This window comes from Elephas maximus, chromosome 6 (assembly GCF_024166365.1).
Source record: "Elephas maximus indicus isolate mEleMax1 chromosome 6, mEleMax1 primary haplotype, whole genome shotgun sequence".
Lineage (NCBI taxonomy): Eukaryota > Metazoa > Chordata > Mammalia > Proboscidea > Elephantidae > Elephas > Elephas maximus.
In genome coordinates this window covers 117,149,082-117,166,738 of record NC_064824.1, presented here as the reverse complement: position 1 = coordinate 117,166,738, position 17,657 = coordinate 117,149,082, and the positions used below count along the sequence as shown (strand labels likewise).

General features: G+C 37.7%; 1 protein-coding gene across 3 annotated transcripts in view; it reads right to left on the bottom strand.

Moving 5' to 3' along the window:
- Window positions 1–17,657, bottom strand: part of CNOT9 (CCR4-NOT transcription complex subunit 9) — a 32,858-nt gene that overhangs the window by 1,027 nt on the left and 14,174 nt on the right. Inside the window, exons 5-9 of one of the 3 annotated variants that reach the window (XM_049888174.1) lie at window positions 13,963–14,072; window positions 8,785–8,883; window positions 8,476–8,567; window positions 6,766–6,895; window positions 4,575–6,519 (exon numbers count right to left, since the gene is read on the bottom strand). In XM_049888174.1, coding sequence (XP_049744131.1) covers window positions 6,505–6,519; window positions 6,766–6,895; window positions 8,476–8,567; window positions 8,785–8,883; window positions 13,963–14,072 — 446 coding nt within the window. In that variant the 3' untranslated portion in view covers window positions 4,575–6,504. Of the gene's footprint in view, window positions 1–4,574; window positions 6,896–8,475; window positions 8,568–8,784; window positions 8,884–13,962; window positions 14,073–17,657 lie in introns of those variants that run through there. The other 2 variants (XM_049888173.1, XM_049888175.1) reach the window with 2 other exon arrangements.

Here is a 17,657-nt window from a genome sequence, read left to right as displayed (position 1 = left end):
GGGGCATGGCTCTTTTTGGACCAGTGGGTGACAATAAGGGAACTGAAGGCATAGGGCACAGCCCTCTCTCTACTTGGACTTCTGTGCGATTCTTTTCCAGTGAAGTGTATCTTAATCACAGGCGCAGAGGGAACTAATTGTATGAAATAGTATAATTTTGAGTGTCCTGAGATCTAGCTGCCTCTCATGGCTCTTTCAAATACCTTCCAACTGCCTAATATTCTACCATTAGTGATTATTTATAGCTAAACCTTTAGTCCCATTAAAATAAAATCCTCCTAAGTGATTACCCTAAAAGTCAGAATAGTGGTTACTTTCGTTTGGGAGGAGGGAGGGGTTGTGATGAGGTGGGGCACATAGCTGGCCAAGCTCTATTTCCAATCCTGGGTCCTAACAAGGATCTTCACTTTATAATAATTTATTAAGCTATACATTTTCTTTATGTAGTTTTCTAGATCTGTGTTATATTTTACAAAACGTTTAAACTTTTTGCAACTATAATTTCTGAAGCCTTATTGATTTTTCATAATTTAAACCTAGGTTGAGTTTACCATACTCTTTACACCAAGTTTTTTTTCTTTAATTGTACTTTACACGAAGGTTTACAGTACAAACAAGTTTCTCATTGAACAATTAATACACGTACTGCTTTGTGCCATTGGTTGCTAACCCCATGACATGTCAACACTCTCCCCTTCTTAACCTTGGGTTCCCCATTACCAGCTTTCTTATCTCCTCCTGCCTTCTTGTCCTTGCCCCTGGGCTGGTGCGCTCATTTAATCTTGTTTTGTTTTATGGGCATGTCTAATCTTTGACTGAAGGGTGAACCTCAGGAGTGGCTTCATTACTGAGCTGTAAGGATGTCCAGGGGCCATATTCGTTGGGTTTCTTCAGTCTTGAGAGCAAGTTTTGAAAGAGGAAGAGGGAAGGCAAAAGAGGGAGGCCCTAACTGTCCTCCCATTTCTACTCCTCCAACATCATCACCTCCTTATTTTTCTATGCTTCACCTTCACATTCCCTACCACTCTTCCACACCCAGGACTATATATGGCTGCCCCCTTTCTGAGTCATTATTTGCTTCAGCTCAATGTTTCCCAAACTCCTTCTCTTCTGCGTATCCTATAAGGGGTATTATCACACATCCTTGATTTTCTGGGAGAGCCCAGATTTCAAATACTCTGTTTTGGTGTTCCCATAAATACACCAGGACTCTCAGGCCATCGTTTCTTATGTTCGATGGGCACTTGGAGGTCTTTAAAAGATTAGTATGACTCCAAAGGGTGGCTTAGAGGCATGCTGCTGTAGGGCACTCATTAGATCCAGGGAGGAAACAGACACATAGGGCCCCAGGCATAAGAACTGTCCATCTGGCTTGGTTGTTCCTATTTTCACAGCAATTCAGGCCCTTCCCCCACTGTTTTCTATTATTAACAGATCCAGAAATCTGATCAGAGCAGCAGTAGCAGAGGGACTTTCTGGGAACCGTGCCCAGGAAAGGCCTAGAAGCCCTAAATTGAAATGAAGGGGCAGCTGGCAAAAAGGGAGCCCTAAACACTGTACTCTCATCCTGCCACCCAGTCAGGCACAGACCCGTCCTGAAACCCAGGGTAGATGCCACTGCACCTCAACATTTCTGCTTCTCAGGACAGTCAGGCTGGGAAGCCAGAGGCCAGCAGCTCCCCCAGCCTATGCAGGCAAACTGCTCAAACTTTTGAAATAAAGCCCATCGTCTTGATAGTCAAAAAGGCAACTCAAAATATTAAATTCTATTTAAAAATCATCAATATAACCACCTATAAATCCCAGGATATATAATTTCAAAATATCAGAGAATGTATAGCCCCCATCCCCCCAAAAATAAAACAAACAAAAAAAAACCAAGGAGGGGCAACAAAAAAGTATAGAACTCAGAGAATCAGAGTAAAAAACACAAATTATGTAATATTCCAAATTAAGACACAAAACTTTAACAGTCATAAAACAAAACATAAATATGTGCTATTTAGAAGAGTCATGTCTACAAAAAGATGTTACCAAAAGGTTGAGAGTTAAAGGAAGATATCCGGGAGTGGGAGGACTACAATTTTGCTCTTATTCAAGATTGCCTTGGCTGTTGTGGCACTTCGTATTTCCATACAAATTTTAGAATCAGTTTGTCAATTTTCACAAAAATGAAGTCGGATTTCACTTAGAATTGGGTCTAACCTGCAGATCACTTTGAGAGAACTGGCATCCTTACAATATTAAGTTTTCCAATCCACGGAGATGATCTACCCCTCCATTTATATAGGTCTTCAATTCCTCTCAAGAACGCTTCATAGTTTTCAGTGCAAAGGTTCTGTACATCTTTTGATATACAAGTGCCTATTTGTAGGCACTTGATTTTTCATGCTATTATAAACAATCTATTTTTAAAATTTCATTTTTATTGTTGGTATATAGGAAAACAATTGATTTCTTGTATATTGACTTTGTATTCTATGATCTTGTTAAATTCACTCAGTAATTCTAAGGGTTGTAGATTCTTTTGGATTATCTGTGTGCATAATCATGTTGTAAGCAAAGAATGAGATTTATTTAACCCTTTATAATCCTTTGCCTTTTATTTTCTTGGTTTACCACACCGGCTCCGACCAGTATGATGGTAAATGGAGGTGTGATAGTGGACATCCTTCTCATTCCTCATCTCATGGAGATTTCAGTATTTCACCATTGAAAAGTTTTTAGTAGATTTTTTGCTGATTCTTTTTATTAAAAACATGTCCTTCTATTCTTGACTCTTTAAGAGCTTTTTTTTTTTTTTTTTTACGAACAGGTGAATTTTGTAGTATTCTGCCTCTATCTAGATTTTTCTCCTTTAATGCTAATTGCACTGCTTGGTTTTAAAGTATCAAACTTATATTTTTGCAATAAATCCAAGTTAGATCTATTACATTATCATTTTTATATTTTGCTAGATTTGATTGGCTTGTATTTTGTCTGGGGATTTTATGTCTACATTTACAGGAGAGGTTGGCCCTGGTTTTTTGTTCTTGTGATATCCTTGACAGGTTTTGGTGGCAGGGTTATGCTGCTCCAAAAGTGAGTTGGGAGTTGTTCCCTTTTTCTATTCACAGGAAGTTTACGTGAGATTGGTAATTTTAAGATTGGGGTGATGCCCCTTTTTCCATTTCTAAGGTTGTTGATATGTTTCTTCTGTCCTTTTTTTTGATCAGTCTTACTAGGGGTTTATCAATTTTATTGTTTTCACGGAGATGCCTTTTGTCTATGATTTTCTCGTTATTTGTTTTCTATTTTCTGATTTCTGCTTTTTTTTTTCTTTTGGTATTCCTCCTAATACTTTTTTAAATTTGCTATTATTTTCCGGTTTCTTGACATAAAAACTTAAGACCATTGACAATCAAACTTTCTTCTTTTGTAATGTGTGAATTTAAGGTTATATATCTTTTTTTAAGCATTGCTTTAGATGTATAACCTAAGTTTTGATACGGCATATCTTCATTATCATTCAATTTAAAATATTTTCTAATTTCCTTCATGATTTCTTCTTTGCCCCATGGGTTATTTAGACTGTATAGCTGAAGTTTCAAACAATTAAGAACTTTACAGTTTTTTTTTTTTTTTTTTCCTGGCTTAATTCCACTACGGTCAGACATTCTATTATTGTAATGTTTTTGAAATTTCTTGAGGCTTGCTTGATGGCCAGCTAAGGTCAATTCTCACAAATGCTTCATGCAGAATTTTTAAAAAGTATGCATACTGTTGGTTTAGAGTGCAGTGTTCTATATATTCAATTAGGCTGTTTGTTATTCAAATTGTCAGCCTGTTATATCTGCTATTGAAATAAATGTGTTAAAATATATATATATATAATTAAATTCTATAATGTATCAGGAAAGAAAAGTCTCATTTCATTCTATGGTTTCCTAGTCCAAATGCTTTCCTTGGGTTTTTGGTAGTAATAACTTTGTATATCCCCCTTTCCCAGCAGGTACAGTGAGCAGGAGAATCATATATATAGATAAGACAGGTATGCTCAGAAGGCTACTGATGCCTCCCCTTGTCCTGAAACAGTCACAGGCCCTCTAAAACCCTGGAAAAGATAAGCTGGAAGCAGGGGTTGGCTGTCTCTCACTAAAAGCCAGGCAGTCCTCCCAGGAGCAGGTATTGAAACAACTCTGGAGATGTGCTCCAAATGCTGTGCCCCAGAAACAGGTGAAAATTAAAGTCTATGATAAAATGCCCCAAGGGTAATCTTTTTACTTATGTCTCACCCACACTGGTACCAAGTTCTGGCTACTACAGAAAGGAGTGAGGTTTTGTCCCAGTAAGAGAAACTTTATCACATAAGGGGCACCACCATCCCAGTCTCCCAAACATCTTTCACTCATCCGTTGGACTCCTCCCGAGGGACGTATCCGCAAAGGAACCATCAATGCCGTCTTGGCAGTGGCAGTGTGTTTGTGAGTGCGTGTCTGTGTACAGAGGATAGAGGCAGGGGTGGGCAAGGGCTGCCAAAGTGCCAGATAGCTGTATATTGATAGAATAAAATCTCCAGTTTAAAGAAAACACTCATTTTTTATAAAAACAGAAGCATGTTTTATTTCAATCCTGTTGAGGGAGTGAGAGGGACGCAAAACATAAAATGAGGGGAGGGGTCTCTTTATACACACACATACACACACAACATCAAGATCAACTACAAGGAATAATACCCATTTCCACTGCCCCTCCCCCCCAACTCCTATGTGGGGTTCAAGGCCAGCTGAGGGAGAGAAAATGGGACAAGAATTAAGACACTATTGGCACAGTAACATGGCCAGTGCACCGAAAGATGGAGAAAATTTCCCAGGGAGCAAGGCCCTGGGCCTCAACTGCTTCCCCAGTGAAGGGAAAATGAGAAAACTTTGGCTCAACAGGAAGGCGGTTGGCAAAAATCAGGGTTACCCTAGTGGGCTTGCCAGAGCACAGACTATGGGCTGAAGGGAGTCAAAACATCTATCCAGTCCATGCTGTTCTCTGCTTTCACCAAGACTTCTCCTCTTCAGGCATGAGATTATTGACAGCTGGCCTGATTCTCCTCTTCATTTTAGAAGGTAGAAGAATAAGTGCTTATCCTACCCTTCCTACATCTAGGCTACTTAATTACTACTTTCTTGGCTCTAAAGAGACAGAATCCAATTAACAAGGCCGGCTCCCTTTGTGAAAGTCGGCTTGAAAGAGCCCTTGTGTTGGTAAAACTGCCTCTGTAAAGGTTTCTCTGAGCCTGCCCCTTAGAGACCCTCCCTCTACTTGTTTTAGAAACACCTTCAACTGTGTAAGATGAGGACAGAAAAGACTTGGTCCCTCTCAAGAGTTGGATTAGCAATCCCATCTTTGATTGGAGATGGGGGTGAGAGATAGTAGGTGCTGGCAGAGGGAAAGACTGGGGGTAGGCAAGGCAGTTTACACTAGGTTACAGATTCAAGCCTGTGAATTGGGAGCAGAACCATCCAAAGCTCCAGAGGAGGAAGGGAATTGAATTCTCTGACACAATATGAACAAATGGAAAATATTTTAGTCATAACCCTGTAATTCCCATAGACCAAAAGGGAATGTGTCAAAAGAAAAGACTGAGTGAGCAAGCACAGCCCAACCCTCCATCGTAAATCTGAATAAAATGGACTCATTCAGCTAATACTGCTTCAAGTACAATCATGAAAGCAGCTGGATCTGCTGAAATTCACACTACAGCAAAGAATAGGATAAAGTAGCCAGTCACCTTAATTCCAAACATCTCCTTTTTAAAAGTCATCCAGAAAACATTTTTGAGAATTTGGATTGAAGGTGGGGTCTCCCCCACCCAACAGAATACCCTTCCAGGACAGCCTGATGAATTAAGACATGTATTTTAAAGTTTAGTAGGAGGGGAGTGAAAAAGTGAAAGCGCTGAGATTTGGGAAAAGCTAGCACTAAAGCCAGAAACAAGGTTAAGGTCCTTGTGGCATCCAAGGGGTAGGAGAATGGTAATGGGAAGTGAAATACATGGTGGGTTTCTGCCGTCCTTTGGCTTTACACCTTTCCCTTGCTTCCCATTCCTCCCAACAGCTCAATGCAGCTATTGGCCTGCCAGAGGGAATGTAATGCCCAGACCAACTTTTTATTGAGCTTATGCAGCTAACAAACTTGTAAACAGTGCCAACTGACAAAGTTTTGCTGAGTATTACAGCTTGTGTCCACTAAACACGCCTCTCTCTGAGATTAAAAACAAAAAACCAAAGTAAACAAACACTGAGAGAGAATGAAGAGACACATCTTGAGTCTTCCAGGAAGGCAAAAGAGGAAACGCCCCATGGCTTGGTCCCAGGCGTTCACCATACCTAGAGTGCTGCTGCTCTCACCATGGTCTCCCCTCTCTGCCAGCGGCTAGGTAGAGGTGGGGGAGACGGTCATCTTGGGCACGCTGCAAATACAGCATTTGCTGGTGTTGACACCCTCCTGGGGCTGTGGTGGCAGACTGCTCTGTCAGGAGCCCACTTCCTGGGAGTAGCAGAAGGATCTCAGGTCCTTGAGGCAGCCTGAGATGGCAGCCCACACACCTCAGCAGGGTCCCTTGCCCCTTTTCTCCAGTGCGGTTCAGCATTGAGGTTGTCTATTCCCAGTCGATGATAAAACCTGAGCTGTTTTCCTCGCAGGTTCCCCCTCCCTTCCCCAATGCGGGGGAGTAGTGGGAGAGGACGGGGAGGATCATTGAGGGGGCAGGGGGATACCCCGGGGGTCAGTGACCTGGCCTTCTTGCAGGTTCTTCACCAGTTGTGCAAGCCAGCGTTTTGTGGTGGTGTCATCTTTTAGCACCTGGGCGAAGGTCGTGTCCTTCAACTGGTCAGGGAGGCACTGCCTGAGTGCTTCACGTGCCCTACATCAGGAACAAACAAACCAACCAGGGAGACCAACAAATAAACCCACATTCTGGGGACAGGGAAGAGCTCCTTTCTTAGACACAAATATACAGAATCCTAGAAATCTATGGCTCTGTCAAGTTACTTTATGAAGCCATTAAAACTTTTTCAAGTTTCTATTTGGCCTAAGTTCAGAGATCTCCAGGGCCTGTAGTCTGCAAAAATTTTCAAAATGATGCCCCAATGTAGAATTTCATGAGACAGCAAAATGGAGTTAAAAGGTGGAAGTTTACTCCAATTCAAACTGCTTTCTGATTTGTTACAGTAAATACTATCAAAATACTAGCTAGAAACACATGAATATGCTTTGGGTTACAATAATGCAACATTTCAAAAATCACAACATCAATAGGGGATATGACTTGATTTATAGTACGATAATGAATTTAAATTCTATACTAACTTATAAGTTTGTATTTGTAGGAACTGCTTCAGTTTTATAGTTAAAAATCCATAATAAAAGATGAGCAATAAAACAAAATTATGGTAGCAGTATTATCAGGTAAACTTTTAAACGTTTTATTTTCTTTAAAAAGACCAGCAGAAAATCAAATCCAAAAACTTCAAAAAGGTAAATGTTAAACTATTTATAGGGTTGTTTTAAACAAAGTCATGGCTTTTGTATTCAGTCTAGTTTTCTCTGTACTATAGAATTTTAAATAAGCACATTTTCAAACTTTGGCGCAAACAGGAACCACTGAAGAACAGGAGTAAAACTGACTGAAGAAATAGCTAGGGCTTGAATAACCTCAGTGGCAGGAGGCTGAGTTCACACTAAATCTAGTTATCCTCCCCATTCCTAGGAGCACAGAAATCACCCCATTATGTGGTTTAGCCTAATCTAAGCAAGTAGCTTTCAGCATGAATTATAGATTTACAAAGCAAAAGGTCAAACATTTCTAAAATGCATTATATCTACAATTATGTATGAGTTTTGGCAGAAAGACTACGAACATGAGATAAAATGATTGGCTCAGGGAGCTTACAGGAATCAAGGTGCGAACTGGAGATAAAATTTAAGAGCCCTCTGTTCTTTTTAAGAGATCTTTGAAAATATTCTTCTCTTTCTGGCCACCTGCAGTAGCAGTGGAACACTCAAACCACAGGTGTGATGCATCATAAGGCTTCCCTGGGAATTGCCTTGACTCTCTGGAATTTCAAGAGTACTGCAGACAGTTATGGAAACACTGGTGGCGTAGTGGTTAAGTGCTACGGCTGCTAACCAAGAGGTCAGCAGTTCAAATCCACCAGGCGCTTCTTAGAAACTCTATGGGGCAGTTCTACTCTGTCCTATAGGGTCACTATGAGTCAGAATCGACTCGATGGCAATGGGGGGTAGACAGTTACAGTGGCGAGATAAAATTCTGATGGATTTTTAAATTCAACACTCAGGTTTTAAAATGAATTAAGTTTTGTCCCAGACAAAACATAGTTATATTCCTTCCCTGTCCTGAAGATATATTAGCTATGCCAGGAGATGGGTAAACCATTCAGCAGAACACTTTCCCAAAGTCCTATACGTCCTGTAAATGTTTACCTGGGATTATCTGAGAGTCGAAGGTAACATCTCACTACATGCTTCAGTAGACGGGCAGAAGGCTCTTTGGACAGCTGCAGGACCATCTTACCCTGTTTCCCCCAGAACAGGGTGTAGAGTAGGGAAAAAACACACAATACACAAAATAATCCAAATTGATGTTAGCAATCAGATATTCCAGGAATCATCATACAAGGTTCCAGGGCCGTTATTTCTAGTTGGAAGCCAGAGGCTGCTCAGTGCCCATGGCAAAGGGATTAAGCTGTGTGATCACAAGTAGTTGCAAAAGGGGTAGAAGAAAAAACTCACCAAGATCATGGCAACATGGGAGAAACGCTCATATGTCTGACATATGTAAGCCAAACCAGTGTCATCTAAGAGGATCTTCTGAAGGATGAATGTGGCAACCTGGAGTAAAACAAAATTAAGGTGTTCAAAGGTTGCTCAGGCTTGTCTTCCAACTGTCTACCCATTCTCCCAGGAATGACCATTAATCAGAAAGCTGAGTAAACAGAGACCTTTGCATTCTACATGGTAATGGATAGAAAAGCAAGTATTAGACAAATGAGGAAAACTACTAAAGATGTTTTTATAGTTATAACTTACTCTACCAAATATGCATAATACAAAAAAATTATCATATTGAATACTTCCTATGTACCAGTATTTTTTTCTAAAGACTTTACATATCTTATTTTCACAATAAGCCTATGAGGTGGGTACCATTATTATTCCTGTCATACATAAAAGGGTAAGTTCAGGGTAATTATCAGATTCTTAAAATCCCAGACACTTTCTCAGTTACTGAACACCTACTATGTACCAGATATAACTGCTAACCAATAAAATAACCTTGTCAGGAGGTTAAGGTCCCAAGTGACAAAGCTACTAAGTCACAGGGCTGGGACCCAAACCTAGTTTGAATGCCAGAGCCTCTCTCTTTTCTGTGGACCACTTATGCCTCATCTCTTCCAAATGAGGTAAGGTCGTTTCTATTCTTTTTTTTTAAGTGAAAGTTTACACATGAAGTCAGTCTCTCATACAAAACCTTATATACACCTTGCTATATACTCCTAGTTGTTCTCCCCCTAATGAGACAGCACATTCCCTCCCTCCACCTTGTGTTTCTGTGTCCATTCAGCCAGCTTCTGTCCCCCTTGGCCTTTACATCTCCTCTCCAGACAGGAGCTGCCCACATAGTCTCAATGTGTCTACTTGATCCAAGAAGCCCACCCCTCACCAGTAAGGCCTTTTCTGTTCTTAAAAGATCTTGAAAAAATAAGATTTTAAACCTCTCTTTGAAAATTGCTCTAATAACAATAAAGAATATTCTGGCTGTGAAGCTTTTATCTAGCCTCAATTCTTCTTCCCTCAACCTAAACTCATTATTCTTTACAAAGAAGGGATTAAAAATGCTGGTTTAATTAAAATCAAGTATTTCTTATGACCCTCTTTCTTGGATGCTCATCAGAACCATTTGTGGGAATTATTTATTTTACTATTGTACTGAGGTACAGTCAGCCCTCTGTTTCCGTGGATTCAACCAACAACAGATTGCAAATACTAAAAACGTTATGCTGTTGCTGACACATACTATGTAGTTAGGCCAACAATGGTTGCATCTGTACTGAACACGTACAGACTTCTTTTCTTGTCATCCCCTAAACAATATAGTGTAACAACTACTTACACATAGCATTTACATTGTATTAGGTATTATAAGTAATTTAGATATGATTTAAAGTATAAGGAGGATGTGTGTAGGTTATATGCAAATACTATGCCATTTTAAGTAAGAGGATAGAGCATCCATGAATTTTGGTATCTGGAGGGTCCTAGAACCAATCCCCCGCGGATATTGATGGATGACTGTATAATATTGTGGTAGGCTGAACAATCACCTCCAAAGAGATCCATGCCCTAATCACCAAAACCTGTGAATGTCACAGTACATGGCAAAAAGGACTTCCCAGATGTGATTAAGTTAAGGGTCTTGAGATGGGGAGATTATCCTGGAATATTCAGGTGGGCCCTAAATGTAATCACAAGTCCTTGTGAGAGGGAGATTTAGCCACAGAGAAAGCAATGTGACAGAAGCAGAGAGAAACTGGAAGATGCTAAACTCCTGGGGGACATAAGTCAAGGAATTCAGCTCTAGAAGCTATAAAAGGCAGGGAAATGGATTCTCCCCTAGAGCCTAAAGGGAGAATGTGGCCCTGCTGACATCTTGACTTTAGCTCAATGAAACAAATTTTGGACTTCTGGTCTCCAAAACTGAAAGAGAATAAATTTATGTTGTTTTAAGCCACTAAGTGTGTGGTAAATTTTTTTTTTTTTTTAGCAGCAGTAGGAAACTAATACAAACATATACACAGTAAAATGTATAAAGTATATTAATCTCAGTTGTAGCTTGATGAATTTTTATCCATGTATACAGAACATTTCCCATGGCCCAGAAGATCCCCTTGTGCCCTTCCCCAGTCAATATCCTTCCCTCAGAGGTAACCACTATTCTGACTTAACCCTATTGATTGGTTTTGCCTGTTCAACACATATGAACTCATAGGTGTCTGGCTTCTCATTTCTCTTGGGTACATACCTAGGAGTGGGACTGCTAGGCCTTAGGATAGGCTTATGTTTAGCTTTAGTGGATACTGCCCAACAGCTTTCCAAATTGGTTACACTATAAACTCACCTAGAGGGATTTTTTAAAAAACACAAATGCCCAGATTTTACCAACCTGAAGAATGACTCGGTAGGTTGAGAATGGAATCTGGACATCTGTATTTTTAAAACACTTCACAGCCTGTCACACAGCTCTGATCAAGAACCTCTGCTTTACTGGGTATCTATTATGGACAAAGTGTTACACTAAGTGTTGCACACAGAAAGTGAACACAAGGTCTCTGCTTGCATAGAGTAAAGGAAGACAAGGTATGGGAGGTATTCTTATTGAGGCATAAAGATCAATAGGACAGATCTAGTTCTGAATAAGGAATGGAAATAGGGATTATTACAATAGGAATTCCTGGAAGAGGTAATAACTGAGCTAGTTATTATAAAAAATTAGGAAATGGAGATATTTAAATCCTATTATCCCAAAATAACCACTATAAATTCAGTCTTTTTTCTCAACACAAAAATCTAATCATAGTCTATATATTGTTATATATGCACTTAATTTATCTTGACTATCCGTGAAAATATATGGAATCTATACTATATTTGGAGCCCGGGTGGAGCAGTGGTTAAGAGCTATGGCTGCTACCCAAAAGGCTGGCTGTTCAAATCCACCAATCGCTCCTTGGAAACCCTATGGGGCAGTTCTACTCTGTCCTACAGAGTCACTATGAGTTTGACTCAACTCAACGACAATGGGGTAGGTAGGTATTGCTATTTATTTGTATATTTCCAATATTTCAATATTATGTAGAGTAAAGCAATAAGCATTATTGTAGCTAAACACTTATGCAATTCATAATTACGTCCCTAGTATTTCTAGAAGTAGAAGGACTAAAAAGAAACACAAATTTTTAAGACTTCTGATTCTCAAAAACACTGTATAAGAGCACCAGGTCCTCAAATGGTCATAAAAATTGGGCCTGGGTCGTCTACTTATGAACTTAGAATTTATAATCATTCATGTTCAGGGCTCGAAGAGCATTGTTAGGACATCAGAGGTGACAGAAAACAGCTGGTTACCATGAAATAATTTTAACATTTTCTTCTTCTATTTAAATACTTCAATACTTATCCACAGCCTATATTAGTGTCTATTTTTCCCAATTATTCTTTCAGAATTTCTCTACCTTTTCCAGATGTGAGATTTAAAATAATTTTCTCCTCATCTTTAATATCTCCCAACATTCCTTCTTCAATGGTGAAATGGAAACAATGGACCAGTTCCTGATATAATCTAGTGGGTAAGGTATTTGTAAGAGGACCGCAATGAGGTTTTACTATGCCCTGTTCTGCAGTAACTGTAGGAGCTAGAAAAGGCTATAATGTTTGAATTATATCACCTGTACCTCAGTATGTATCTAAATGGTGATTTCCAATTACTTTTATGAAAGTAAGACTAGATGCAAGTAGTTTCCTCAAATCCCTTGTTTTTCCAAAGGGGAGGGTAGAAACAAATGGTAGGAAAAGATTCCTGAATTTGTGGTAGATGGCTCTGGGGCAACATTTCCTAAACTACGTTTCATCAAATATTAGCTTATCCATGGAATATTAACCAACAATCTGTGGTGGAGGTAACACATGGAATTTTATATTAATTATATATCAAACTACTCCCACATGGAAACTTATGCAGAGACATACCCTTAGAGGTAAAACGTAATAATTATCTACACTTTCAAGGAAATTAAACAGAATATGAACTTTAAAGAAAAAAATTTTTTAAAAGAACTCAAAGGGTGGTAGGAACCTCAAAGAAAAGCTGAAAAGCCCTGAGAAGTGAGACAGCAGAGACAAAACTAACTATAAAATTCAACCACTACATACATGCATAGAGTATTTCTGGAAGGGTACAAGAAAGTGGTTACACTGGTTATCACTGGGAATAGGAATTACGGACTGAAGTAGGAGGAGCTTACTTTTATTTGTATACCTTTTTGTACTATTTGAGTTTTTTACTTGTTCATGTATTGCCTATTCAAAATAAAAATTAAAAAAATCATTACACATGGCTTACATTCAACTCAGCAGTATTTATTGAATTAAAAATTAATTCAATGTGATTAAACACATACTAGAAGCAGAGGTCAGATACTGCTAAAAAACAGCCAGTGATGTGGAAAAGCAGCCTTGAGAAAAATCACATGATATGAAATAAAAAGTGATTAGAGAGAAAAAAGATAGATATGAAAGATAGAAACATGCGTAACTGACATCCCCGAAGCAAGCAGTCAGGACAAAAGAAAGAAGAAAACATAAAAATTAACAAATAGAGACATGGGCAGTATGCTCTTCCAGAAAAAATCTGACACAGAATTACCAAATGAACTTCAAGAGTAATGAAAGATGCTTACAGACATCTACAAACAAAAAACGTATGTTCATCTACAAAAAGGAAAAAGGAGCCTGACCTCAGATTTCTCCATTGCAGCACTCAATACGAGAAGACAACTGGGCTACGCAACAGAGTTCTATACCCAGTCACGTTGTCATTCAAGTTTAAAGAACAAAATAAGGAGAAGCTCAAGTATATATACATTTGACCATGCGTAAAAAAACATCTGGAGTAACAGATTTGTGGTATGGGATATGGGTTCAGAGACAAGAAAGAAATATGTTTAACTTGATACCCTTCTGAATGGTCTGAGTTTTTTAATGATAATTTTATAACAATTTTTATTCAAAGAAAAAAAAACCATAAAAGCTTCAAAAAACCTGAAGACAGGAAGAAAATGATCCTGGAACCACAATGAGAAGCAGCTAAAGAGCCACTAAAATGTAGAATCCAATTAAGCTAAAAACACATACGGTTTTAGAAAGTTCACTTCCAGATTCCATAATGCGCAAACACAAAGGGATAATTTCTGTAGTCAATAAAAAGTTGATTACTTCTTGCTCATCTGTTTTCACCAAGGCCCCTGAAGAAAATACGGACAAAAATTATTTTTAGAGTCAAGATTTTCACTTAAAATTCATTTTGTTTACCCAACTAGCTATGAAATTCAAACAACATAGGACACAAACTGTGGTTGTGTGTCAGGGAATCAGATTCATACGTAAAAAAGAAGAAAAGCATAGGCTGACTGATCAGATGCCAAATTTGGTCCATTACGTAGCTGGCAGTTTAGCCATCTAAATAATTTTTCTATCACTCTTGTTGGACATTGTTAAAATAACATCACCAGTCTATTCACCAATTATGTTCCTTTCCAATTTCAAGTAAGGGAGAAGAATCTACATCACTATTAAAGCATATTCCCAGGTAGCAAAGAAAGGGCACTAGTCTGAATACTACTTCTCAACGAGCATAAATATGCATTGTTTTCTGGTTACTCAACTGCCTCTTTCTTCAAAGCGCACAAAGATTGTAGGGTATACCCAAAAGAAAAACACAGTTACATGGTTCTGCAACTAGTTTACCTAAGTTTGCTAGATAAAGTTACTTTCCCTTTGTATGTCTCTGTTTCTTCATAAAATCAAAGTTGGAACAGATGATTTCTAAAATTCATTCCAAACCTATTATTCTATGGGTTTTTAGACTATTAATACCACTGTTCAGGTGACATATACAGTTCAATGATATCTTCTCCATTCTGTATATATGCATCACTAGCTTTTATATGAAAGGCCTTCGTTACCTGGACCTGTAATAACTAAATTATCTTAGGAGAAAGGAATATCATTTGCTTAAATCAGAACTGGCAATCCATAAATGTTATATATATCTAAACCCCAGAGCAACCAATATGTACCAGAATTTACTAATACAGCCTAAAGCATATCTCTATTACTATTTCATTTAGATTCTACATGTAAGTCTATAATCCATTTTAAGTTAATTTTTGTATAGGCTGGATTGTGGCTTTTTTTTTTTTTTTTAAGGATATCCAATTGTTCTATCATCATTTATTGGAAAGATAATCCTTTCTCTACTAAATTACCTGTGCGCCTGTCAAAAATCAATTGACCACATATATATTGGTCTATTTCTGGAGTCCCCATTGTGTTCCACTGATCTACATGGCTGTACCTTCTCTAATACTACACCATCTTTACCACTACAGTTTTCGGTAGATCTGGAGATGAGGTAGTGTACATCTTCTATAATTGTTCTTTTATAAAAAAAAAAAAGTTTGGATATTCTAGTTCCTTTGCCTTTTCATATATATTCCTGTCAATTTCAACAAGAAATTGTGGTAGGATTTTGTTAGAATTGCTTTGAATCTATGGATTAGTTTGGGGAGTATTGACATTCATATTCAGTCTTTCAAACAGTGAACATGGTGTATCTCTGTATTTATTTAGGTCTCCTTTGATTCCTTTCATTAGTGTTTTTTCAGCTACAGATCTTGCTCAAATTTTTTAAGATTTCTACCCAACTTGTTCATGTATTTTGGTGCTATCATAAGCGGTAATTTAAAATTTTTTCAATTCCTAATTGTTTACTGCTAATATACAGAAATATGATCATTTTTTTTGTATACTGACCTTGTATTCTACAACCTTGCTAAACTCATTAATTAGTTCTAGTAGTTTTTTGTAGATTCTTTGGGATTTTGAGTGTCAGTCAAGTTGTCTGTGAATAGACAGTCTTATTTCTTCCTTTCTAATTTGTATGTCTTTTACTTCTTTCTCTTGTCTTAACACACTGGCTAGGATATGACATACAAGATGATATTGAAAAGGAGTGATGAGAATGGACATCCTTGCCTTGTTCTCAGCCTTAGGAGGAGAGCAGCCATTCTTTCATCAGTAACTATATATTAGCTATAGGTTTTTTAAAAAAATACATGCATTTTATTGGGCTGAAAAAGTTCCCCCCACCCCACCACCCCATTCCTAGCTTGTTCAAAGTTTTTATCATGAACGGATGCTGGACTCTGTGAATGGCTTTTTTTTTTTTCCTCCATCTACAGAGATGAGCATGTGATTTTTCTTCTTTAATCACTTGATATGTTCATATCAGCTGATATTTCAAAGTTGAAATGGTCTTGCATTACTGGGATGAACCCCATTTGATCACAATGATCCTTTTTAGATACTGCTGGATTTGATTTGTTAGCATTTTGTTAAGGATTTCTGTATTTATATTCAGGAAGGTACTGGTCTATAGTGTCCTTTTCTCAAAATATTTTTGTCTGGTTATATTATCAGAGTAGTGGTAGCCTCAAAAAGCATTGAGAAGTGTTCTTTCTCTTTTATGTTCTGGAAACATAGAATTGATATTATCTCTTTTTAAGAAATTTGGTAGAATTCACCAGTGCAGCCATCAGGGCCTAGAGTTTTCTATGTTAGAAAGTCTTCAACTACAAAAGCCATTTATTTACTAGATAAGACTACTCACGTTATCTTTTCCTTGAGTGCATGCTGGCAGATCATATCTTTCAAAAAATTTGTCCATTTTATTTAATTTGTCAAATTTACAGGAATAGAGTTACTAGTATTATTCCTCACTACCCTTTTAATGTATGTAGAGTCTATAATAATGTGCCGTCTTTAATCCCTGATATTTGTAATTTGTGTCTCCTCTTTTTTTGTTGGTCAGTCTGATTAGAGGTTTATTGATTTTATTCATTTTTTCAAAGAATCAGCTTTTGGTTTCATTGATTTTATCTCCTGCTTTTCAGTTCTCAGTTTCACTCATTTCTGCTCTTTATTATTTCCTTCCTTCTCTTTGGTTTAACTCGTTCTTTTTCTAGTTTAAGGTGGATGCTTGGACCATTGATTAGAGGCCTTTCTGATATAAGTATGCTATAAATTTCCCTCTAAGCTCAGCTTTAGCTGCATCCCACAAATTTTGATATGTTGTGTTTTCACTTTTACTCAATTTCAAATATTTTTAATTTTTCTTGTGTATTATTTCATTTATATTCAAACTTGTATGGTAACCCTTAAGCTGTAGGCAAAATGTTCTTGGCCCAAATATTCACCTTCTGCTAGCTCTCTCAACTGACTTGGAGAAACTGAGTTTCTGAAAATATACGTAAGGGCAGACAACTGGTTTCGTGCTGTCCAAGTCTTTTTTTTTTTTTTAAATTACCCTATTCTTAACCTTTATCCTAACATTACATAAATGCATCATCCTATTGCAGCAGTCAAAAAAATCAGAAGTAGATTGATTGAATCAGAGTTAAGGATATAAATGTTTTCTTTTGGCTGGAATCATGTTGATGTTTTAAACTTTGCATGAGAAATTTTTATAGCTTCAAAGAAGAAAACTTTATGTTAGAAAAGTTCCTAATTAGAATACCACTTGCAGGGAGATGCAAAAAACAATAACATTCATTTGGAGTATATGAGAAGGTGATTGGTCCTTAAAAACCAAATAAAATGTCTCTGGAAATACGTCTTAAAAATGCCAAACTTAAATTTTACTTCCTGTTTTATGGTTAATAATCATGGAGATATAAACACCAGTTAAGCATAGAAAAAATAATCCAACAAAATAAAGTTTGTATGATCAATATTCTTATTGTTTGTTCAGTACTTAAACAAAAACTAAG